This window comes from Salvelinus sp. IW2-2015, linkage group LG8, assembly GCF_002910315.2.
Source record: "Salvelinus sp. IW2-2015 linkage group LG8, ASM291031v2, whole genome shotgun sequence".
Classification (NCBI taxonomy): Eukaryota; Metazoa; Chordata; class Actinopteri; order Salmoniformes; family Salmonidae; genus Salvelinus; species Salvelinus sp. IW2-2015.
In genome coordinates, this window is record NC_036848.1 from 13,458,725 (window position 1) to 13,484,869 (window position 26,145).

General features: G+C 41.4%; 3 protein-coding genes across 7 annotated transcripts; 2 read left to right on the forward strand and 1 right to left on the reverse strand.

Annotated features, from left to right (window-relative positions):
- The first annotated feature begins 206 nt into the window (after window positions 1-206).
- LOC111967447 (ras-related protein Rab-6A) lies at window positions 207-6,399 on the forward strand. 5 transcript variants are annotated; one of them, XR_002877763.3, is made up of 9 exons: window positions 227-416; window positions 1,323-1,381; window positions 2,153-2,206; window positions 2,567-2,672; window positions 3,794-3,905; window positions 4,327-4,420; window positions 4,787-4,880; window positions 5,517-5,583; window positions 5,810-6,272. XR_002877763.3 is itself a non-coding variant. In XM_023992482.3 (8 exons), exons 1-8 carry the CDS (start codon window positions 338-340, stop codon window positions 5,872-5,874), a joined length of 636 nt encoding a protein of 211 aa, XP_023848250.1. In that variant the 5' UTR covers window positions 207-337; the 3' UTR covers window positions 5,875-6,399. The 5 variants fall into 5 exon arrangements, 4 of the variants coding, with proteins under 4 accessions (XP_023848250.1, XP_023848247.1, XP_023848248.1 ...); XM_023992482.3 differs by lacking the exons at window positions 2,567-2,672; window positions 4,327-4,420 and adding an exon at window positions 3,216-3,321 and having other exon boundaries at window positions 207-416; window positions 5,810-6,399; XM_023992479.3 differs by lacking the exon at window positions 4,787-4,880 and having other exon boundaries at window positions 5,810-6,399.
- A 2,400-nt stretch (window positions 6,400-8,799) lies between these two features.
- On the forward strand, window positions 8,800-15,854 carry LOC111967446 (START domain-containing protein 10). The gene is made up of 6 exons (XM_023992478.2): window positions 8,800-9,124; window positions 10,350-10,497; window positions 11,013-11,116; window positions 13,750-13,867; window positions 14,015-14,067; window positions 15,240-15,854. The coding sequence occupies exons 1-6, from the start codon at window positions 8,936-8,938 to the stop codon at window positions 15,453-15,455; spliced, it is 828 nt and encodes a 275-aa protein (XP_023848246.1). The 5' UTR covers window positions 8,800-8,935; the 3' UTR covers window positions 15,456-15,854.
- Window positions 15,855-19,238: 3,384 nt separating this feature from the next.
- pdzd11 (PDZ domain containing 11) lies at window positions 19,239-23,320 on the reverse strand. Its single transcript, XM_023992484.2, has 6 exons — window positions 23,264-23,320; window positions 20,954-21,057; window positions 20,703-20,843; window positions 20,430-20,528; window positions 20,050-20,110; window positions 19,239-19,906 (listed from the first exon to the last, which is right to left on the reverse strand). Exons 2-6 carry the CDS (start codon window positions 21,044-21,046, stop codon window positions 19,872-19,874), a joined length of 429 nt encoding a protein of 142 aa, XP_023848252.1. The 5' UTR covers window positions 21,047-21,057; window positions 23,264-23,320; the 3' UTR covers window positions 19,239-19,871.
- Between the last annotated feature and the right edge of the window lie 2,825 nt (window positions 23,321-26,145).

Sequence of the window (26,145 nt, forward strand, 5' to 3'; positions counted from 1 at the left end):
AATTAATTCATTCTTCCCTCGCCCGTTGCCCTGCAAGTGTCAACTCGTCAGARGTCATGATATGTCATCAGAAGTGTCCACTTAATTTGAGGGCCGAAGGGAACGGGTGTGTCTTTTAAGTGTGGTACTTGGAATGCAACCCTGCACTTTTTGGTACTCGTAGTCTGTCCGTCAGGGGGTGCTGGCTCGCGCGTCACAATTTCACATACAGAACTAGCATACACACAGAACGCAACAAAAGCTAGGCTATCGATACTACCCTGTGTCTCTTTCCCGTCGAGACAGCATAGGAAATTGGCAATATAGCTAGCTAGCTGTTATTTATCGTTTAATAAAGATGTCGACCACGACCGGCGGTGGAGAGTTTGGCAACCCCCTGCGGAAATTCAAGCTCGTATTCTTAGGCGAACAAAGTGGTAAGTGGGGGTCTTTTCAGCAGAGCATGTGAGTATTTGTTTTGGTGAGAGTACCGCCAGCTGACGTTAGCCTAGCTGTTAGCTAGCCAGGCCGAAACAGAACGATTATGCTAAACGACGCCTTGTTATGTTAGTTAGCTATATTTTAGCCAATGGAACTTGTTTACTAGCTAACGTTATCCCATTGCATCAGCAAAAATTGGTTGCTTGAGATCATGTTGCCAAAYATGTTGGTGGATAAAGCTAGCTAGTTAATTTAGGTACTAGCTAACGTTAGCTTGGTAATATATCTGGTCATGCATATCCCGTGACTAACTAACGTTAAGATACTGAACTGTCGGTGTCATTCACGAGTTTAGGTTACATTCTTTCCATTTGATGTGAATGTTTTTCTGTTTACTTGGTATCTAACTTCACCTTGTGTGGGTGGAGTCAGTTTGCTAAGCCACGTCTGTCAGAGGGGAGCCAGTTGAGCTAGCTAGTTTGCTAACTCATTGAGCCGTTAATTCAACCATGGCCATTTCCTGTGACAAACGTCAACATTCAGAGAAATAAACRAGACATATGCTATATTATTTCCTCAAACAAATATTAATTCAGATTTGCATAGCCCCAAAACGGTGTATCGATTTTCCAGTCCATTTTAGTTAGCTAGTTATCGCCTCCATTCGTGGCTCCACCCTTTGCCAGCTCAGCGTGGGTCAGTACTCCAGCGCCTAGTTTTTCGATTTATCATGGAAATAAACAATATAATCACATATATGATCACTGTCAGTATTGTGTTTTAAATAGCTAAATGTTTATTATGAAGGTACGTTTTATTACTTTTCCTCACGAATTACAGTTGCAGAGGATAATACAGAATTTAGAAAATGTCAATGTAAACGAAATGTTCTGTCTTTACAGTGGGAAAGACATCGCTTATCACCAGGTTTATGTATGACAGCTTTGACAACACCTATCAGGTACATTATCTTATCTCAAGTACAGTACTGGTAATTCATTGCATGTAACTAACACATCAATCAAATGTATTTATAAAGCCCTTCTTACATCAGCTGATGTCACAAAGTGTTGTACAGAAACCCAGCCTAAAACCCCAAACAYCAAGCAATGCAGGTGTAGAAGCACGGTGGCTAGGAAAAGCTCCCTAGCAAGYCCGAAACCTAGAGAGGAACCAGGCTATGAGGGGTGGCCAGTCCTCTTCTGGCTGTGCCGGTTGGAGATCATAACAGAACATGGCCAAGATGTTCATAGATGACCASCAGAGTCAGATAATAATAATCACAGTGGTTTTAGAGGGTGCAACAGGTCAGCACCTCAGGACAGGTAGCACGTCCGGTGAACAGGTAAGGGTTCCATAGCCGCAGGCAGAACAGTTGAAACTGGAGCAGCAGCACCACCAGGTGGACTGGGGACAGCAAGGAGTCATCAGGCCAGGTAGTCCTGAGGCATGGTCCTAMGTCTCAGGTCCTCCAAGAAAAAGGGTAACATTAGTTGGCATCCACACCACTCTGAGCTTTGGGTWGTTTTGCTTGGTGGAAATGTCTGCCTTTGAGAGCCATGTTCTGTTTTTTGTAACCTGATTTATAGCTTGATTATAGCTTGCATACAATCTGCTACAAAACGGGGGGGGAACAAGGACACAAGGCCATACGTTTCTTTGGCTTGTTGTTGAATGTAGTAGTCATGCAGTTTGTCAGTGATATCTGAGGAGAATGTTTTTTGTCTTGCAGGCAACAATTGGCATAGACTTTTTATCGAAAACGATGTATCTGGAAGATCGTACGGTAAGTACTACTTGGCTTCTATATCATCTGCATCACTTGAAACCATTTCACATGTCCCTTGAGTTTGTACCCATATGTAGTCATTGTATATCCCCCTCCAAGCCACTCAAAAAGGGGTTTAGGTAGTCTCCTTTTAATCTAATCCTGACTAGACTGCTTGTTTAAAGCATGGACGTAGATGCACTATGAGTTGCAGTTTCATTATCAGTTTTTCATTTAGCCCATGTTTTCTTTCCTGCCATGATTCTGTTTTTAGTTCCATCATCATACGTTTTTGTCTCTGTCCACCCCTRCCCTCCATCCCCATGGCTGGGTTTCGAACTGTGTCCGCTCCTCGGTTTGTTGTGTGGCTGGCCACAGATTCGGCTCCAGCTGTGGGATACAGCCGGGCAGGAGCGGTTCCGCAGTCTCATCCCCAGCTACATCAGAGACTCAGCCGCTGCTGTGGTGGTTTATGACATAGCAAGTAGGTATCACCTCCCTGCCCTTCCCTCAGTGGACGGAAGGGGAGAACAGGGCAAACAGCATTTCCGCAGCTTGGCAACGTCACTGGACTGTAGTAATGGAAATAGCCTCCTGGTGCTTCAGGGCTTCCATTGTCTGAGAATTCTGTGCTACCCTAAAGTCAGTAGATATTATAAATGACATTGTTGGTGCAATGGTTCCAAATAGGCCAATAGAGTGGAATGGTAGACTTCTCAGTACATCCAGTGGTGATTGTGCTTGTGGAAATGTTGTCCCTAAAGGGGCTTGTCTAAGGAATGGGGGAAATGCTTTTCTTGCTCCAAAAGCATTGATTTGGAACATTTGCCATCTGTACTAGGTAACTAAAAAGCGTCAACATTGGGAACAGGTCATCTGCTAGCTACATGGGAAAGCTTTTTCCTATTCCAGGATGCATGAGCATTTTCGCCTCTGCTGCCTTGATGTTCTCTTGCAACTATTTTATGTCGTTCCTCTTTTCCCTTTCCGTCTGTCCCGTTTCCTTCTCCTCCGTCCCACTCCCCAGGTCCGACTCCAGCTCTGGGACACTGCTGGACAGGAGCGTTTCCGTAGTCTCATTCCCAGCTACATCCGCGACTCCACCATTGCTGTGGTGGTTTATGACATCACCAGTGAGTTAGAGCTGTGCTCTCATCACTGTAAGGGGGGGYCAGGGTCAACTGGGACATTACATTGGGAAGGATGCTGTCATAACACAGTAGCAAACCTCAGCAGCTTCTAATGTATGAGTAGTGTTGCTATTATTGGATGCATTTAGTGTCGCCATGTAGGAACTTTAATGATGCAACTTCATGGAGGTTAGGGAGTTTTCCCTTGTATTAACAGTGGCGTGGGGACTACTTTTCCTTTATGTGCTTAAACTTAACTTACCGTTTACTTTTGCTTACTAACACCTGGCTACTGTGTGTTCACTCCTCCGCTGAAATCAACTGTACTTTCAATGAGGAGCAATGACTGTTCTGATTTGCAAATGTATGTAACGTGTTCATATCCCCTTCACCCGGAGTTCAAACCTCATAAGATATTTAAAGTGATCATGCTCACTCTGTATGCATTCTGAATTGGTACGGTTCTTCCCCTCAGACCTCAATTCATTCCAGCAAACCTCAAAGTGGATTGATGATGTCAGAACAGAGAGAGGAAGTGATGTCATTATCATGCTTGTGGGAAACAAAACAGACCTGGCTGATAAAAGGTACATGGTGGTGTGTGTGTGTGTGGAGAGTAGTTGGTGGGGTGGTAAACGGCAATGTGGTCCCTGAACTGGATATTGACGTATTTGACAACCGTTGTATGTGTGAACACTTTGTCTCAAAGCCTGGTTTCTCCTCCTCCCTCGACTGTATTTGGCATCCCATCTTATTTAGATTTTAATGAGTATATTGGGCACAACATTCATTTTCAAGTGTTTTCTGTTTTTGATCTATTGAACTTTACTCCATGTTCACCCTGCTTACTATTTGGTTAAACTTTTTTGGGGAGGTCAAATTTTGGTTTTATCAACATTTTTTTGTTCCCTCTCCCCGGTGTCTCCCCATGTCACTTTGATTTGGTGTCCACTCCCAACCCCCTGACACCACCCTCCCCTCCTGTCCCTCCCCCTGGGACCATGGCAGACAAGTGTCTGTAGAGACTGCAGAAAGGAAAGCTCGTGAACTCAATGTGATGTACATAGAGACCAGTGCCAAGGCTGGCTATAACGTCAAACAGGTGGGTGTCCAGTTACCACCAGCAGGTGTTCAAACAGCCTCCAGAACTGCTCATTATGCTCCCCCTTAGGAAGAGTAATTTGTCATGTACTACGTGGATTAGATGTTTAATGTGGACCAAGTGACTGTGCTGTGAGTGACTTTGGATTCTCTCTATGGCGTGTCAAGCTGTTTCATCTTTTCTCAGCAAAGCTGCTCCCTCCTATCCGTTTGTCTCTGAGGCATGACCAAACTAACCCTCTCTCTTTCTAACCAGAAACTCTGAGCTCTCCGTTTTCTCTCCATCTCCCCCTTTCCCTCTCGGCCTGTCCTCTTTCATGTCTGTCTATCCCTCCATCTCTCCACCTCTCGGCTGTGGCCTGAGCAGACAGATCACCACGGAAGAGGGCGAGCAGAGAGCTAAGGAACTGAATGTCATGTTCATTGAAACCAGCGCAAAGACTGGCTACAATGTCAAACAGGTAGAGCTTCTGTTCACTCAGGATAGTCCAGCCCAATCTGCCCTCCTAGCCTACTTTCACAACTTCTAGTTTTCCCTTCTCTTTTCACTTGAATCCTCATGGCCTGTCCTCCTTGTCCTCTCTACGTTGTGATTCACCTCAGTGCTCAGGTGTTGTGTTGACGTTCACGTCCATTGCTTTAGAACGCTTCGGCATCAATTGTATTGTGCTGTCTGGCGCCGTGTTTTTTTTCTTTACTTTGCCTCGTTCCACAAAATGTCTGCTTGTGTTTCTCACTGTTTGGCATGGAGCCATCAACAGGCTTATTGAATGGGCATAGAATCTAAATAATCACATGACCATTTTTGACGCAAGTTAACGACTCTTAACGTGTTATTGGGACATCTTCCAAGATGTATACATTTTACATTTTAGTCATTTAGCAGACGCTCTTATCCAGAGCGACTTACAGTAGAGAATGTGTAATAAATATCAGGATCCATTTTGTCAGATGCATGTAGCCCCATGTACAAATATACTGTAGATTTTTTTTAAATTACTTGAAATGATCTCTTATAAATATGTTGGCCACATTACATTATTGATGCACTGTGTGGTACGGCTGTTTTGCTCCACTGATTCCTTGTGATTCCTCAGCTGTTTCGCCGTGTTGCCGCAGCCCTACCTGGGATGGACAGCACACCAGAGAAGAGCAAAGAGGACAGTATCTTTTCACAAAGGGGTTATCCCCGAGGCAGAATGGTTTGTAGCGTGTTTGAACTCAACATGTAATCAACACTCCAGAAATGCGTCAGTGTCTGTTGTAATGTTATCTGTTGCTTATGGATTTAATTTAGTTAAACTTGCATAATATTCTTCAAATTCTCCCCCAAATGTTTGATGCATGAAATGACTAATGAAGAATATTCCTTAAGCACCTCCTCTCTCAGTGATCGATATCAAACTGGAGAAGCCGCCGGAGATGGCTGTGACGGAGAGCAGCTGCTCCTGCTAGTAAACACCTAAACCCCCACCTGACCTGCCTCCTCCCCACCAACAGCTTGTGTCTCAGTGGCCACTCTCCCCACCCATGGCTCACTGCAATCGGCTGCAGAACCTCTTTCGACTCAGTGATTTTTCAGAGTAACTGTGTGGATGTGCTATTACTCTGTATTTAAACAGATCATCTAAAGATAATATTAAAGGTAAAACTGTCAAAAACAGAATAGGTTAAATGCTGAATATGATCAGATTGTCATCCAACTGCATGGCATTATCTAGGATTGCAGACTGACATAACTAACTGCTCCTGGGTTATTGCACTTTTTGGAGCATCAGTGCTATCACACTTGTCATTGTTGTAAAGTGATATTGTTTGAGATTATTTAAGTGACTATGAAAGGTCTCAGTCCCTTTTTGGTTCTTTGCTTTTATTTCCAATGGAGAGTCTGGAGTGGGTCAGCTACAGTATTCTATATACGTGATCAACAAAGTGTCTGTTACTGATTACCATGATTGTTTAAATATTTCGTTGCAAAAATATTATTTTGAATCATTGTTGGCTCAAATCTATTAATTTAAGCCTAATGAATAAGGGATATTTTTAAGGGCAAGAACAGCCAAATAACTTCATTTAGGATTACTGTAGTTCGTCGACTGAAGATTTKAATGGCGGCTGGTTTGTTAATTTGGCAGGTTGTCCAAGGGGATGCTTCAGAAAGTACGTGTAGCCAATCCGATAGGAAACGAGTATACATTTTTAGAAAAGGGACATAATCCCAAATTCATTGTACTGGAAAATACTAACTTAAATCTACTGATGTACACTTTAAAACTATAGCCGCTCTGTCAGAGGAACTTTCCTCAGTCATCTACACACATACAAACATCTTGTGTCTGAGGAGAAAAGGTGTTTAAAGTCCATGTGTGGGGTTATGGAGTGAGAGGGTGTCAACCCTTTTARACACTAAATGGAAACATGTCACTTGGCCCATGCAATGTCTCCTGCTCACCCTCCAATTGATATATATATTGTCTTGTTTTCATCACACTTGCAGGAACAGCGTGCTCATCATGCAGGATTTATAGACGGTTAAGAACACAGATTTCTTGCTTGTTTGTTCACCAATGGTGTGCACTGAATCGAGTCCCAATATTGTAAAGATCGAGAGGCCTGCTGCCGGGCCTCTGGCTTCAGTAGTTGTTTTGTAGAGCAGTTTAGATAGGAAGCGTTAGCTGTATCTGAGGATCAACTAACACCCTTGCTGTAAAAAACAAGTGCAGTGAAGATCATTTTTATCGCTATTGCCTGTGTATGACTGTTTTTTTATTTAACACAAGCAACTGTAAAATCGCATTGTATGCTTGACAAAAATGACAGTTGCTGGCACGCACGTGGAAGTTAGTGTTTTATTTTCGTGTCTCTGCTTGGATGCTGAATTTCAACGCAAAAGCCAGGCCTGGTTGTTTTGTCTTAAGTCACCACGGTCACACTGATGACTCCCTGCAGTGTGTATAGTCAGTGGATTGGTTTAGGTACAGAAAAGGCTTCACTTCACCCCTGTCCTTTACCACGTACACACGGTGGCATACACACAAACCAAATAACCACAGTCAAAAATGTACCAACCCCACCACCACACACCAATAGCTGTAGAGTGTTTGGAAATGTAAACATTTTAAAATGTTTAAACAAATGTAGATACGTATTTAATTACATCGAACAACCTTTAGCTTTATAGCTAATTCTATTACCTGTCGCTGACTGAATACTCAGCTCTGTGCTTTTCTGAAGTGTCTGTCCAGTTGAAATATGTCTACTAGTTTTTAGCAATGTTTCTGTGAATAATAATGTACTGTTAGTATTACTCTGCTGTTAAAAAATAAATAAAAAGTATAGTTAAAGAACACAAGTGTATCACACGAAGTAAAGGTATTTCACCAAAATTGTTTCAAGCTTCTCGCAAATTATTTTTTGAATATTATTAATAGGATAAGCCTACCTTTACATACACATTACTTTAGAAATGTTCATTTAACTAAGTTCCTACAAAATGAAGAATGTCAGATTTGTTATTTATCAGTGGGGTCTTTAAAATATCTTATTTTACCTCTTTCWTTTTTATTCATGTAATATAGTATTACAGGTCAAAGGTTATTGGCCCTAATGAATGGAATGTTGCCTTTTGTCACTACAGTGCTGATCAATAGATGTATGTGCCCTGTCATGTAATCCACAATGCATTAGTGATAATTGTAACCAACAATGTGACCGTTTCTGTGCCAGGAGGACATTTTATTTTTGCATAAGATATTGTGCATTTACAATATACAGTATTTAGACTTTGAGAGTGACTTATTGGCCAAGCATAAACTATTTATGACTGATCAACGTTCTCTGTTTTCGAATTTACCTGAACGTTATAATTATTCCGAGATATCACCTATGGCTACAACTATTGAGGTGGCTTATTCTAATACCCAACAATAATTAATTAAGATTTGTCACATTGCGCACGTTACACATCATGAATAATAATATATCGAGGCAAAAATTTGACAGTGTACAAATAGCTAAATAAAACTCAATTGAATTAGCATGAGTCTGATTTAAATATAATTGAAATATATAGGTCTATTTAGCCTAAACTATGGCCTATTTATATTTAAATCTAGGGATACCATCATTCCCAATGTCAGCCAAGTTGAGCTAACACAAGCTAGGKGTAGTTGTTCTCATTCCAAACCTATGTGTGCACTGTGTAGACAATAAAAGATTCCAGTAGATTACCTGTGTGCATTCCGGAAGCAGTGACGTGAGGAGTTGTTCTGCATTATTTTCGGCTGGACGCTGGGTGGGTCAGGAATCCAACACAAAAATCCAGTCTAACTTGATATGATAATTAGTGAGTATATCTGGATTGATCTCACTGTCATAATAGAACTGCATTTTGGAGGCAGGAGGATCGGACTGGATACACAACATTAATTCAGTGACTTTACTAGCATTGCCTTTCGCACTTGTTTTACTACTTGTTAAGTAGCTACCATTTTCCCCGTTCATTCAGAACGTTATTATGTCTCGAATTCTTTCGGGAATTATACCAGACGAGGCAGTCTTCACAGACTTCAGAAGACAAGCCTTGTCAACGGACAACTGGTACAGTAAATATGACAAGAACGGAATGGAGGTCTGGGTCGAGGTGGCCCCTGTAGCATCATCCCCTCAAGGAAACAAAAACATCCCTAAAGTTCACAAGATAAAGGTGAGGACACTTTGGCTTGACTTATCTGTCGATTTGATACACAGTAGTMTAGCCTAATGTTTTAGCACTAACACTAAACAGTATATGGTCATGGATCAGTTGAGTTGTTTGACCAAAATATGTTCTATATATATTTTCACCTTTATTTAACCAGGTAGGCCAGTTGAGAACAAGTTCTCATTTACAACTGCGACCTGGCCAAGATAAAGCAAAGCAGTGCGACAAAAACAGCAACACAGAGTTACACATGGGATAAACAAAGTACAGTCAATAACACAATAGAAAAATCTGTATACAGTTTGTGCAAATGAAGTAAGGAGGTAAGGCAATAAATAGGCCAATAGTGGCGAAGTAATTACAATTTATTACAATTTACACTGGAGTGATATATGTGCAGATGAGGATGTGCAAGTAGAAATACTGGTGTTCAAAAGAGTAGGAAAACAAATATGGGGATGAGGTAGGTAGTTGGTTGGATGGGCAATTTACAGATGGGCTGTGTACAGCTGCAGCGATCGYTAAGCTGCTCTGACAGCTGACGCTTAAAGTTAGTGGGGGAGATATAAGTCTCCAACTTCAGTGATTTTTGCAATTCATTCCAGTCAACTATATATAGTCAACTATATATAGTCAACTATATTAACAATATCCTGTTTTCTATTATGAATCCCATAGTCTGAATAGAGCAATAGACATTGCATTAAAGGACTAACTTTTACCCATTCCTGTCCTTTGCCTAACTTTTTCCAATGTATCTCTATCGGGGCGCTCCACCCCTGTTCCTGGAGAGCTGCCATCTTGTAGGTTTTTGATCCAACCCTAATCTAGCGCACCTGATTCTAATAATTAGCCGGTTGATGAGCTGAATACGGTTAGTTACAGCTGGGGTTGGAYCGAAAACCTTTCAGGAGGGTAGCTCTCCAGAAACAGGGTTGAAGAGCCCTGCGCTAAGTAGTCTTTTGACATTTCAATGTCCCTTGGAGACAYCGTAACACAGGTTTTCTGTTACACATTTCCACCACAACCCTTTTGTTTTTGTGTGGCAGCATTGTTACAAGAACACCTAGGGGTTTCCAGTTTTCCATAACCATTGGTTTATCACGTGTCATATTTATATGTAGTGAGTACTCAACAGATAAGACCTGATCTTGAGATGGAATTKATTTATTGTATTACTTCAATAATCAATTTACTTCAATGCTCTCTTTTGCTGTTTGGATTTCAGTGCAGAATGACCATAAAAGATGTGTCAGCCGCCACCATGTACGACGTCCTTCATGATGGCCTGTATCGCAAAAAGTGGGACCCCACCATGTTGGAGAGCTTTGACATTGCCCGTCTCTCCCCTAACGCTGARGTGGGCTACTACTCATGTGCGTGCCTCTTATTTGCTTGAGTTAAAAGTGCTYTTCCACATTCCTCTGTTATTGTCTCTTTCTTTACAGTGCAAAAACCTGACGGGTCAAATTTACTAAACGTTTGTGGTTCAAAGATGACCACAGGTGAAAATGTGCAGTAAATCTGGTGTAAAMTATTTTATTTACATTCCTTCCACTGTCCCATTGCTTTGAGGAACCCATTTCTCCATGGTGCCCCTCCACTGCGTCTCTGTTTCCATTGCCTCCTCTCTCACTGACTTCCATTACACTATATTGCATTGGTTCCATCAGCAGTTGTAGTGTACTTTTTATTCTGCCCTCAAGAGTTCAGATAAGGCATGAGGGAGCTGGTTTTTGGAGTGTATTTGTAGTCAACACGAGAGTGCAGTTGCTGCCATTGTAGGTCTTCGGAATCTTTGGTTACCATGACGGGGGGGGGGGGGGGGGGGTTTGTAGGAAAGCTCTCCTCAAGTAGTTTTTCATTTGTTGTTGTCCCTTTTGGTTTTCAGGGCTATGTCCGAAGCCACTGATGAACAGAGATGTGGTGACGCTGCGTTCCTGGCAGGTGACGGACGACGAGTATGTGATCGTTAACTACTCAGTCAAACACCTGGTACGTATGCTATGCACCTTCACCTCCTCGGTCTGTAGACTCTCTGGCTCTTAGCAACCATCCAGTACATACAGCAGTCTGTCTCCGCTCTACAATTCCTATTTTATTTTTATTTATTTTTTATTTTATTTTTATTTTACCGTTATTTTACCAGGTAAGTTGACTGAGAACACGTTCTCATTTGCAGCAACGACCTGGGGAATAGTTACAGGGGAGAGGAGGGGGATGAATGAGCCAATTGTAAATTGTAAATATAGTTCAATGGCAGTTCAATGGCAGTTATTGTCCTCATACAGGCCCTTGAAAAAGTATTCAGACCCCTTGCATTTCTTCACATTTTATTGTGTTACAAAGTGGGATTCAAATGGATTTAATTGTCTTTTTTGTTGTTGTCGACAATATACATAAAATACTTTAATGTCAAAGTTGAAGAAACATTTGAAAAAAAAAGACTAGAATATAGTCATTGCATAAGTGTTCAGCCTCTTTGTTTAGGCAAGCCTCAATTAGTTCAGGAGTCAAATTTGGCTTAACAAATCACATAAACAAAGCATTCCTCTGCCCCCATACATACAACATCTGTAAGGTACCTCAGTCAAGTATTGAATTTCGAGCACAGATTCAAGTACAAAGACCAGGGAGCTTTTRGAAAGCATCATTAAGAAGGGCAGTGATTGGTAGATGGGTAACAATAACAAATCAGACATTGAATATGTCTTAAAGCATGGTCATGTTAATAATTATGCTGTGGATGATGTATTAAACCACCCAGACACAACAAAGATACAGTCGTCCTTCTGAACTGAGCTGCAGCACAGGACGGAAACTGCTCAGGGATGTTACAATGAGGCCATTGGGGATTTTAAAACAGCTACAGAGTTCAATGGCTGTGATGGGAGAAAACTGAGGATGGATCAASAGCATTGTAGTGACTCCACAATAATGAACTAAATGACAGAGTGAAAAGAACACAAATATACTAAATATTCCAAAACATGCATATTGTATGCAACAAGGCACTTAAGTAATACTGATGYAAAAAAACATGGCAAAGAAATARACTTTTTGGCCTAAATGCAAAGCTTTATGTTTGGGGCAAATCCAACACATCACTGAGTAACTGCCTCCTTATTTTCAAGCTTGGTGGTGGCTGCATCATGGTATGGGTATGCATGACATTGGCAAATACTGGGGGGCTATCAGAATAAAAAGAAATGGGATCGGGCTAAGCACAGGCAACCTGGCTCAGTCTGCTTTCCACAGGACACTGGGAGATTAATTCACCATTCAGCAGGACAATAACCTAAAACACAAGGCCAAATCTACACTGGAGTTGCTTACAAAGAAGACAGTGAATGTTCCTGAGTGGCCAAGCTACAGCTACAGTTTTGACCCAATGAGTCCCACCAGTGTGATTTAGGACTTCTAACCCCTTTTAAAAATGGTGGTACCAACCATTAGTCTATGTGAGACAAGGGCGGATCTCGAAGGGGCTAAGCACAGGCAACCTGTATATTGCTGTCTAGCAATGGGTCTTTTTTACAAAAATGTCTGTAGAGTCAGAATGGTTTGAGCTACAAAGTATTAAAGCTACAGTATTTCTGAAAAGCTGAGACTCACGAACACYCATGTTTTGCTCTATGACCCTCACAAGCTACACAAGTCGTTAGAAGCTAAGGGYTTCTTCTACATAGAAGATCATAGGAAATCCCAGGACATAGTGTCTATAATACTGTAATAAGCTCACATAGTTGCTGTCACTCAACACAGTTGTCACTGACTAGTTGGATATTAATTTCCCACTGAGCAAACAATTTCTGTACTTACAACATTCACATAAATTATTTTTTATCCAATTTTTGCTTTTTTTGAATGCAACTGTTAATGTCAAATAGTTTTGTGTTCTACCTGTAGACCTGGTTGTCCTGAAAAGAAAATGGTAAAACACTTCAATGTGAAGCTAAATATAAGGGCTGGACATGCAGATAAATGAAAGTCAGAAAAAATGAAAAGCTGAATTTCGCTGGGGTCTCGGGACTGATAGGGTTACATCTGCTTGAAATACTATGGCAAGACATCAAAATTGCTGTCTAGCAATGATCCCCAACATCTTGACAGAGCATGAAGAATTTTGAAAACATTAATGGGCAAATATTGCACAATCCAGGTGTGCAAAGCTCTTAGACTTACCCAAGAAGACTCACAGTTGTAATTATTGCCAACATGTATGGACTCAGGAGCTGAAAACTTATGCAAAGACTATATATTATTTATTACATTTTTATGAATCTTAACAAAAATATATAAATTGTTCTTCCACTTTGACATTACAGAGTATCTTGTGTAGATTGTTGCCAGAAAAAAAGATAATTAAATTCATTGTAATCCTACTTTGTAACACAATAAAATGTGAAGAAATCCAAAGGGTCTGAATTATTTTGAAAGACACTGTAGATGAGTCATATAACAGAACCACCTTGTGTATATTTAACAAGATGAGGTGGTTCTAATGTGGGTGAAGAAATTATGTTTTTATTGCAATGTAACATTGTTACTAATAGGTACTGAATGTTACATCGGTCTACATACGCCCAAAATCTCAGCTGATTTGGTTCTTATTTCTTCCGTCACAGAAATATCCTGCCAAAAAGGACCTTGTGAGAGCCATCTCCCTCCTGACTGGCTACCTGGTGAAGGCCACAGGACCCAATAGCTGCTCTTTTACCTACCTCTCACAGGCTGACCCCAAAGGTGAGACCCACAGTCCACTGACCTTCTTCAGATCCTATGCTTCAGTTGTCTTTTCTTTATTGAAAGATATTTGATACAGGGTATGTTACACTACAGGTACCAAGAGGTGCTAAGAATATTGATTATTTGGTTTATTCTGTATTTCAGGTTCTCTTCCAAAGTGGGTGGTGAACAAAGCGTCTCAGGTTCTGGCTCCCAGGGTATGAATAATATCAGCCAACATTGTTACTAATCTTCCTTCAGCTAAATTCTTTAGCTAAATTCTGTTTGACGACAGAGTTATAACTGGTTTTTAATTTGGTTCCAAAGCAACAATCAGCCAATACCTCTGTGTGTTTGTGCGTGTTACGGTGGTAACTCTTGTCCTGAACTAGGTAGTAAAAGTTTGCCATCTAAGAATATTGAGTGTGGGTTTCGAGTCTCTTAAATTACCATGGTAACCATAAAAAACCCACTGGAAGGCCCAGTCCAGCTCTGTTTGTTTTTTTGACATTTAAGTCTCTCAGGAAGAGAAAATGACTCTCAGCAGCCSTGTAAAACTTGTTCTTCTGGTTTCATAGCAGCGTGAAACTATTCAGGGCAAGGTGCGTCTTTGTGTGCGAAACCAAGACTGTGTGTGGCTCATAGCTGTGTTTGAATGGAAACCTGATGATTAATGATTAACAGCTAGCTGCTCATCTTAAATTGCACCCCACTTACGCTCATTGTAATATCATTACATTATGTACAGTGCCTTCAGAAAGTATTCACACCCCTTGGCTTTTTCCACACATTTTGATGTGTTACAGTCTAATTTGAAAATTGATTTGACATTTTTTAAGAGTGGTACTCAGTTGATATGTTGTTGGATTTGCCCCACCCATAACGCTTTGTATTCAGGACATGAAGTACATTTCTTTGCCACATTTTTTAGCAGTTTTACTTTAGTGGCTTATTGCAAACAGGATGCATGTTTTGGAGTATTTGTATTCTGTACAGGTTTCCTTCTTTTCACTCTGTCAATTACATTAGTATTGTGGAGTAACTACAATGCTGTTGATCCATCCTCCATAACAATTGAATACTTATTGACTCAAGACATTTCAGCTTTTCACTTTGAATTAATTTGTAAACATTTCTAAAAACATAATTCCACTTTTACATTATGGGGTATTTTGTCTGTAGGCTAGTGACACAAAATCTCAATTGAATCCATTTTAAATTCAGGCTGTAACACAAGTGGAAAAAGTCAAGGGTTTGGGAGGTGTGAATATTTTCTGAAGGACTGTACATGCATATGACTCAGGGCAGAACTGTAAAAAAAAATGAAGTGAAGGGGAAAAACTAGGCTGAGACTCAGCTCTCGTTCTGACGCACTCCTCTCTCCCTGTAGGTACTGAAGTGTGTGCACAAGGCGGGCCAGAGTTACCCAGAGTGGAAAGAGCAGAACTCTCCAGATCAGAAGCCCTGGTTATACCCAGAGCAAAGCACCCTGCCCATGATGGACCCAGCTGAGCTGACCATCCAGCGGGCAGACTCTCTGGAGAACGTAGACGAGAGCTCCCAGCTGGACGTTCAGGAGAGTAACAAAGCAGAGGACAGCAGCTGAGCACATCTGTCAGAGGGGATGAAGCCTAGACAAGAGAGGATGGATGGACAAGCTCAGGCAGACCTAAAGACTCAAGTCCTCAACCTCTCCATGGCACATGATCCCAATCTTTAAAGTTTTAAGATCCACCCCCAATTTATTTTGTACTTATCCAGTTTTTGCCTTATAAACCACTATTTATGCCTCTATGGAGGACGAGAGAATAAACTGTTTACATCTGTTTGGCCTTATGGAGCTGAACAACATACCAACGAGTGGAAATTCTGGTTCTTCCCCTCCGCCTGAACTGATAATACAGCCAGTTTTTGCCAACGAACTGTGCCAACTCCAGACAATGCACTGGCAGAGGTGCTASWAGGACTTGGTTGTTGATTGTTACGTACAGCTACTTTTAGAAACGGCAGCATCAGGTATTTTATATTACCAGCAATGCTTCATAGTTTTTTATACAATTTGATATGAGGTTTGGAATAATTCAGAACCAAGTTAAAGAAAAGCCAGGATTGGCTGTTTTGATTTCCTGAGTATAAATTAAAGTGACAAGATGTATTTGTGTATGATGTTTTTTTATTTTTTTATTTGATGGAATACTTGTTTCTTGAGCTACATTGTATTTCACTATTGTCTTTATGACTGGAAACCATGAGTATGGATAGACAGAAAGTGCCTTGTCATTCTGTAGGTTCCCATATTGGTATTTATTGAAAGTTTGTGCAATCTGGGAGGGAGACAGTGGAATTCATTCCATTGCTGGTTATATACCCTTGGTATATATGCTTGGTATGTATGCTTTGGTCTTACTGTAGGCACTGAATATAGGAACCAATGGTGACTTAATTAAATGGAAATATTTTTAGCAAAATATCACACATAGTATTTTAACAAATATACACAGTGAATTGTATGATTTTTTTTGTGTTATTACCTGAAGAATCACCATCATAGATCTTACCCCTTTTAAAGTGTATTTATTTTCATAAAGTTACTGATAAGTAATGTCATGACAGAGCAAGCAAGGATCCTGAAGTTAGCCTTGCATACAGCTCTTGAACGTGACTTTGAAGACAAATGTTTTTTTTATAAACCTCAGATAAGGTTCACGTGTATGTGTGTGTAATTACAGTATTTTGCTGTGACAGTCAGTCAACCCCCCCAACAGAAACTCAAAGTGGAGCAACAAGTTAATCTACTGTGGTGTCACTGGAGCAATACAGGGAGACCTGTTTTTCACAGGAAGGGAGGGTGTTTGTGTTTCAGGGAACATATTGTAGTTGCATGTGGAGTATGACCTGATTTAACCTACATGACCTACATGACCTGATTTAACCTACATGACCTGATTTAGCCTACATTACCTGATTTAACCTACATGACCTGATTTAGCCTACATAACTTTTTTTTTTTTACCTTGTCAGCTCGGGGATTCGATCTAGCAACCTTCCGGTTACTGGCCCAACGCTCTAACCACTAGGCTACCTGCCTCCCCAACCTGATTTAACCTACATAACCTGATTTAGCCCAGATTAAGCTTCTGTAACTATGTAATGATTCTTTCATTGAAAGAGGAAACCAAATGTGTCACAGAAGATCAAATAAAGTTATAGCAAGGCTTGAGAGTTTAGACGTGTTTTATTTAGTGTTTTACGAGAGCATGATCTGTGAAGTGGGTCACAGGACAGAAGATAGAGTTGACATTACACAGTGAAAACAGGTTCTACTATCCTGACTCCATCTTTAGGGTCATTAATGGACGAGTGATTTATTTACACTATCTAATCTATTTTGACATGTTAAAACAGAAATGGAACTCATTCCGTGCTGACATTTTATAAGTGATGGACCATAAACTACGGCACAGGAAACAATGTGATTTTGTTTAATGTATTGAGCTTCATACAAGGCAAGTATTCATTTATTTGAGATTATGGTGTTGCCATAGTTGAATGAAGGKTGTTGGCACCTTAATAGTCGACACGTTATGTCAAATATAATTTAAGTTAGTTAATAATAGTTCTACATAGTTTTTTTTGTGTAATAGTAAGTCTGGAAAAATGTTATCTTAGATAATCTAAACATTTCATATTAAATGTACTTAATCTTTTACACAGTATCAAGGCATTATCAGGTCCTCGGTCCATTATAAAAAAAAATGGAATATCATTAAACTGTGTATAAATGTATATATACTGAACAAAATTATAAATGCAACATGCAACAATTTTTTTTAAACAATGTAATTTTAGAATAAGGCTAACGTAAAATGTGGAAAAAGTCAAGGGGTCTGAATACTTTTCGAAGTATTGTCTATTGTCTATTGTCTATAAACTCAGCAAAAAAAGAAACGTCCCTTTTTCAGGACCCTGTCTTTCAAAGATAATCGTAAAAATCCAAATAACTTCACAGATCTTCATTGTAAAGGGTTTAAATACTATTTTCCACGCTTGTTCAATGAACCATGAACAATTAATGACCATGCACCTGTGGAACGGTCGTTAAGACACTAACAGCTTACAGACGGTAGGCAATTAAGGTCTCAATTATTAGGACACTTAGGACTTAGAAAACTTAGGACACTAAAGAGGCCTTTCTACTGACTCTGATAAACACCAAAAGAAAGATGCCCAGGGTCCCTGCTCATCTGCATGAACGTGCCTTAGGCATGCTGCAAGGAGGCATGAGGACTGCAGATGTGGCCAGGGCAATAAATTGCAATGTCCGTACTGTGAGATGCCTAAGACAGGGAGACAGGACGGACAGCTGATCGTRCTCGCAGTGACAGACCACGTGTAACAACACCTGCACTGGATCGGTACATCCGAACATCACACCAGCGGGACAGGTACAGGATGGCAACAACAACTGCTCGAGTTACACCAGGAACGCAGAATCCCTCCATCAGTGTTCAGACTGTCCGCAATAGGCTGAGAGGCTGGACTGGGGACTTGTAGGCCTGTTGTAAGGCAGGTCCTCACAAGACATCACCGGCAACAACGTCTCCTATGGGCACAAACCCACCGTCGCAGGACCAGACAGGACTGGCAAAAGTGCTCTTCACTGACGAGTCGCGGTTTTGTCTCACCAGGGGTGATGGTCGGATTCGTGTTTATCGTCGAAGGAATGAGCGTTACACCGAGGCCTGTACTCTGGAGCGGGATCGATTTGGAGGTGGAGGGTCCGTCATGGTCTGGGGCGGTGTGTCACAGCATCATCGGACTGAGCTTGTTGTCATTGCAGGCAATATCAACACTGTGCGTTACAGGGAAGACATCCTCCTCCCTCATGTGGTACCCTTCCTGCATTGCTCATCCTGACATGACCCTCCAGCATGACAATGCCACCAGCCATACTGCTCAGGAATGTCAGTGTTCTGCCATGGCCAGCGAAGAGCCCAGATCTCAATCCCATTGAGCACATCTGGGTCCTGTTGGATCAGAGGGTGAGGGCTAGGGTCATTCCCCCCAGAAATGTCCGGGAACTTGCAGGTGCCTTGGTGAAAGAGTGGGGTAAGATCTCAGCAAGAACTGGCAAATCTGGTGCCGTCCATGCGGAGGAGATGCACTGCAGTACTTAATGCAGCTGGTGGCCACACCAGATACTGACTGTTACTTTTCATTTTGACCCACCCCCTTTGTTCAGGGACACATTCCATTTCTGTTAGTCACATGTCTGTGGAACTTGTTCAGTTTATGTATCTTGTTATGTTCATACAAATATTTACACGTTAAGTTTACTGAAAATTAACACAGGTGACAGTGAGAGGACGTTTCTTTTTTTGCTGAGTAATATATATATATATATATATATATATACACTACACACACACACACACAATTTGGGTAACCAGTTTAAAACCTAGTATTCACAACGCTCCGGGTCAGAGGTGAGTGAAAGCAGGTTGGTTAATAAAAGGGCTGTCATCACTCAATCCCTCGATGGCATATTCAGTGATAACTTCCCTTAAGAATGTGTCCCTTTGACATGCACTGCAGTTGACGTAGTTTGTTTTCTCTGGTGTTGATGCTTAGTGCTTCTTTTATATGCAGGGGACCTGGAGCATTATGGTATGTAAATAGTATACATTACTCTATGTAGTGTCTTCAGTACATGACTCAGTATGTAAGTGYGTGAACACCTGATATAACAACATCCTTTCTGCATCTGAAGCAGTGTGCATCGTTTAGTATGCAGAGGGGGAATGCAATGTCTTTATGTGGTCCTGGGGTGTAAATGTGAATGGATCCAGTTAGTCATGCGGTCGTTCATCCTTAGGTTGAAACGGAGGACGGGGGKTGTAGTCTGTGGGAGGAGGACACTAGTGAAGTGCAGGTCTATCCACCAAGGACCACCAAGGACTCCTACAAGGACTCCTACAAGACGGACACTCACACACTCTCTCCCGGGGAACTCTTCTGCCACCTAATGCACAGTCCTTTCCTTCTGTCTCTGGTAGTCTATGGGAAACAGGAAGTTATATAACAACCGTTATTAAAACTTCACAGGTTGGAGAGGAGAAACTGAGGCAATAATGGCGTCAGATACAATTTAGGCACCTTCTAAAATATTAGATGGCGGAGCAGGTGATGGCAACACTTACTGTAGGGAAAGAAGCGCACCCTCATCAGAATCTCTCTGGCAGTCTTCAGAATCTCAACAGCCTGAGAGGAGAAGAAACGTTTTCTATGAGTGACAAATGTATGCCCGAAGTGTGAACATTTTTATAAACATAAGTTAGTGCTGCGGTACAAAATTAAGTAATGAGATTTATCAAGAGGTATAGTGTGGTGTGTACCAGAGGAGGCTGGTGGGAGAAGCTATTAGAGGGATGAGCTCATTGTAATGGCTGGAATGGTATCAATGGAACAGAGTCAAACACATTGTTTCCATGTGTTTGGTACCATTACATTGATTCCATTCCAGCCATAGTCCTTCCCACCAGCCTCCACTGGTGTGTWRATTCTACAGTACATCACTGACCCTCGAGTGCTCTATGTCCTGGAAGTCCACCTCATTGACAGACAGCACCTGATCTCCCTCCTGGAGCTCTGCTCTGTGGGCGTCCGAATCTGGGACCACCTATCATACACACAGAGAGAGATGAAGGAGATAGGAGAAAACAGAGATGCCAACAGAGATGCCAACATTTCGGATCCTTAGAAGTGTAGGCTAGGTAGATCAGCCCCGATTGGGCAGTAGCACCAGCCTCATCCTCTCACACACACACAGCTACATCCTCTCTCTCACACACACCTTGGAGATGAAGATGCCCAGCTGAGAGGCCTTGCCCCCACGGATGTTGAAGCCTAACTGTGCCCCTGGAGGTTTCTTCAACACGATGGTGCGWGGCAGGAACTGGGTCAGCTCATTGTTGTAGTCAGGATGGTGGATACGCTACACAGACAGACACAGAGGGAACATCGTTGAAGATCTGTGGTGGCGGCGCCCTAGACTGAATGTTGCCAGTGTTATGACAGGGTATGGATGTCATGTCAGGCTCATACCTCCTGCGGGGCTATCCATGCTGGGGGACTCTCATAAGAAGGTAAAAAGACCACAGGGAGTTGGTAGTCATCATATGGGATCTTTTGGTCCATGGTTTCAAAACCTATTGGTTAAAAAAAGCATAGGCAATGATCATTACAGCACGCAATAGTCTCTCCAAAACAATATGTTATGTRTGTTTGGAGGCTGTGGGACACTAAATGGCGCTGCATGGTCAATCCGAATGTCTGCATTGGCCGTGCAGCATTTACGGTGATATGACCTATGCAGAAGTCAGGGCATTCATACTTCTTGCACTTTGCGGAGCAGCGCAGAGCTGTTGTGAAAGATGTTGTCAAGAAAGTGAGTTTGTGTTTATACAGGACCTCCCGCCTTCATCTACTGTCAACCAATTTAATTATATATATATATTTTTTAACCTTTATTTAACTAGGCATGTCAGTTAAGAACAATTCTTATTTACAATGACGGCCTACCCTGGCCAAACCCTGACGGTGCTGTGCCAATTGTGCGCCACCCTATGGGACTCCCAATCACAGCCGGATGTGATGCAACCTGGATTCGAACCAGGGACTGCAGTGATGCCTCTTGCACTGAGATGCAGTGCTCAATTTGGCATTGTTACAATGCGTCGCTGCACTGCTAAAACATTTGAGAAGCGCACGGCGATGCGATACAGAGCTAAATTTAGCCTCTGCGTACCTCCAGATCAAGCATAAATTGGCTCTTAGCGATTTCAATGAGGAACAATTCTACCGGTCAAGTGTGCTGCGTTGTTTTGCGTCAATGCTTAATTATCGATTCACGATTTTGCTGGGGTGCAACCTACCTTTTTTTCAAAAAGGGAGGGGTTAATTTGGTCATGGACAGGCGAGAGGAATTCAGAGACCTTATTCTGCGCTGGCAAAATTACATAAGTACAGGCAATTTGGCTAAATAAAATAAGGCAATAAATAATCACAGGTTTGCCTCTGCAATAACAGTATAAGCGAGACAATAACTTATTGAACAGGGACTCAAATCAAATTCCATAAACGCTACTGGCTCAGCCATTAGAACCTGCATTTTTCATGTTCGCAACCTGTCCTGACATTTTTTTWAAATTCATAATACAAAAAACTTACATTGCTACATCAAACATGTCTAACAAAACAAAACACAGGTATTAACAAGAAAATACTCAAACATACAAAAAGGATCAATAAAATAATACAAAAAAATTAAAAAAATTCAGTGCAATTGTATTCACTCTGAAAAAATCTTATTATAATGATTCAGGAAAATGTTATTCTTGTTGTTATTCACTAGGGTTAATGTTTTAATAAAATAGTTAAATTCAAATAAAAAAAATATATAATTTGGTATAGAATTTTGGAATTTTTGTTTGTGTATGAAGTATTTGGCAAAAATAATTTACAAAATTAACAATCATTTCAGTGGTCTTGTTATCATTGCAATAGTAACATATTATATCTTTCATGTCAAAAACATAGGCAGTGTTCATAATGGTAAATAAGTATTTTGTAAGGTTTTCCCAAAATTCTGACACAAATTTACATTCAAAGAACAAGTGAGACAGATTCTCACCTTCTTTTTCACAGAAAACGCAGATATCATCAATAGCCACAAATTTGGATATCAGAATTACATGGATATATCTTATGTAAAATGTTGAAGTGTACTTCCTTAACTTTGTTTGGTATACTGTATTTGTAAGGCCTTAACCATGCATTTTTCAAGACAATGTCAGGAATAAGCATGTTCCAGAATAACTTCCTCTCGGTGTAAATTGGTTTTGTGAATGAAGAATTTCTCTTATAAATTTATTACAACAAGTTCTCTCAAGTAAGTCCACGCCTTCCAATCTGAGTTRTGGAAAAACGTTGTGATCATTCCCATAACTAAGATGAGTTTTCATTAGTGTAGTTAGACCACTGGGAACGGCTTTGATCACAGAAATATACTTTCTGAAAGGTATTGGAAACTCTTTCAATGTTATAAATTGTTCATATGTGAGAATATTACCCTTGTTGTCGAAAATATCAAGAACAAAGTCAATATTCCTCTCATGCCAGCTGGAAAGCGTGTCCTGACATTTGTTGTTCGCTAACGTTAGCTATCACCAGTTAGCTAGCTAGCTTAGGCTGTGATTACAAGCTGCACCATCGTCATTCTGACAAAATAACGCAAGTGTAGCAAGTAAACTACAGATTACTTTAAATGTTACAATGAATCCAAAATATAAACACCGTTATTTTATTAATGTAATCTACTGTTAGCTAGCTACAAATAGCAACAAACAATCTTACCAGGCAAAAAAGACAACTTCCCCTTCAAGCCACGCCCTGCTGACGAGTCATGGGTAACTGCATAGAAAATAATAAAACTTTATTGTCCATCAAGGATGGAATTGTTTCTTTAGAATCACCTTCCATTAAAAGGGTCACATACGCATACACATTTAAACCAGTCAGTCCATCATTTTGCATACACCAAAAACATTGATACATTCACTCACAACCGACCGCTGTCCCAACTSCACTGGATAGATAASTACATATACTGATACAATTTAGGTTGCATTTCACAGGCCAACAGCACAAGGAACAAATGAATGTTTGAACACATTCTTCTTGGCCATGGGCATTCTGAAGCGCTGGCCAGAGGGAAGCGTCTCGAACTGAGGGTGGAAGCGGTCGCCAATGACAGCCAGTGCCTTCTTTTTGGTTGCCTTGTGTAACAGACTGCTCAAACCTGCCTATGGTCGACCAATTACTTTGCTGACTGTGTTTACTATTCTGGTCAGTTGAGTGRCTGGAAGTGGGCGTGTCAACAGAAGTGGGTGTAGAAAGTGAATCAGCTAATTGGAAGATTTGTTTTCACTTAAGACCGTGAGCCAATCGGACCTGGGAAGAGAGCAGACGGACGGAAGATGGCGGAAACAGGTTTTGTTTGAAACTAGTGAGTCGAGTGAAGCTAATAGTACAGAAAATGGGAATGAGTGGGTTACAGTGGCGAAGAAAAAGGGAAACGAGAAGTAAAGCTATGTTGGAAAATAAGAAGCCACTAGACTAGTTTTTTGATCAGAGTCAGGGTTTTGAATGAATGCTACGTGGGAAATCTGTTTAACGTCTCCAGGAAAATCTGGAATGCGTTGGAAGAAAGTGTGGAGTCGGGGAGAGTTACAAGAAGTGGTCTTATTTAGTTGTTTTGTGTGTCTGCGGAGCAGAAGAAGCYTGTGTTAWGACTCAAAAAGATATGGAGTGGAATGTTTCCTGCATGGATTTTCGTATCAGGGCTGAGGTGGAGGTGAACATGCACCTTATTTCTTGGAGTGCCCTGTTAGGGTGAGGGAGAATGAGGTGGCAAGGGTAAGGAGTGTCCAGCCTGTCTCCTATCTGGAGGCGGTGAAAAAATTGGAAGGAACGAGTGGCAGGGAAGAAGCAATGGTAGTAGAGCCACCAAGACCAGTGAAGGGTTCTCATCAATCGAGGGATAGTGAAATGCTACATGTTAAAAAGGTGGACTTTGTATTATTTATTGCAATGGTCATAAACTGTACAGCACAAGCGAAAAGGCGTGGTGACCTCTGTGCAGAGGCCAGATCAAGGCCAGTGAGCTGGTGGAGTTTCCTCAGGAAGAAGAGAGCAACCMCCAAAGTGGAGACTCTAATGTCTAGRCTGCTCAGACRGCACAGTGAAGASAACKGCAGAAAGAATCTGGTTATCTATACTTCATCACTCTACTGGAGGTCCCTCTCTGGGAAGAGGTGTTCAGGTTTGTGCGCCTGGACGGCACTGAGCCAGAYGAGGTGGGTGCAGGTCATCCAGGAGTTTCAGAGCAATGCACCCGGCAGCCCATTATTCATGTTTCTTTCAATCAAAGCCGGAGGTGTGGGGCTAAACCTCACACCGCCTCATGCGTCTTCCTCATGGACCCAGCCTGSAACCCAGCAACAGAGGACCAGGGTATGGACCGCTGTCACCGCCTCGGCCAGAAGAGAGACGTTGTCATCACTAAGTTCATAGTGAAGGACTCCGTGGAGGAGAACATGGTGAGGATTCAGAAGGAGAATCTGGAGGGGAAGGCTTTCGGCCTCCTCAGCGAGAAGAAGTCACACATAGATGATGTCAACTAAACGGACTGGCTTCTCCACCGACCGTTTACACATTCTCCAAAATAGGAATATTGTTCTGGGATGTAGTAGAATTTGGCGGGAGAGTTCCTTTGGTCTACTGAGTTCCTTTGGTCTCTCTCCCATACTGCATGGTCAGGGAGACAAGAGTCTCTGCAAGGAATTTACGACGTGGTTGTAAAGTCYTAAAACTGGGTGAGAGAATGCCAAGAGTGTGCAAAGCTGTCATCAAGGCAAAGGGTGGCTACTTGGAAGAATCTCAAAGATAAAATATATTTTGATTTGTTTAACACTTTTTTTGTTACTAGATGATTCCATATGTGTTATTTCATAGATTTGATGTCTTCACTATTATTTTACAATGTAGAAATTTGTAAAAATAAAGCAAAACCCTTGAATGAGTAGGTGTGTCCAAACTTTTGACTGATACTGTATGAGTTTCTTATTTCTTTTGAACATGGTCAAGTGCTCAGTTAAGATGCCAAGACACGGTGTGTGTGTGTCCATAACATCTGCTCCAGACATAAGATAGCCTATGTGCTGTTGCACTTCAAGGTGTAGCCTGCATAGGACTGTTGGGGTCTGATGAGAATGAATGGAAATATCTCTGTACAAACATGTTGTCACGTTCTGACCTTAGTTCCTTTTTTATGTCTTTATTTTAGTTGGTCAGGGTGTGAGTTGGGGTGGGCATTCCATGTTGTTTTTCTATGTTTTGTTCTGTTGTTATATTTCTGTGTTTGGCCTAGTATGGTTCTCAATCAGAGGCAGGTGTCAGTCGTTGTCTCTGATTGGGAGCCATATTTAGGTAGCCTGTTTTCTATTGTGTTTTGTGGGTGGTTGTTTCCTGTGTTAGTGTTTGCACCATACGGGACTGTTTCGGTTGTTTGTTTGTACTTTTGTTATTTTGTTCAGTGTTCTGTTGAGTTATTAAATATCTCATTATGGACACTTACCACGCTGCACATTGGTCCGATCCTTGCTACTCCTCCTCAGACGAAGAGGAAATTCGTTACACATGTATTATGCCTAGATGGGTTAATTAATAAAGTTGGT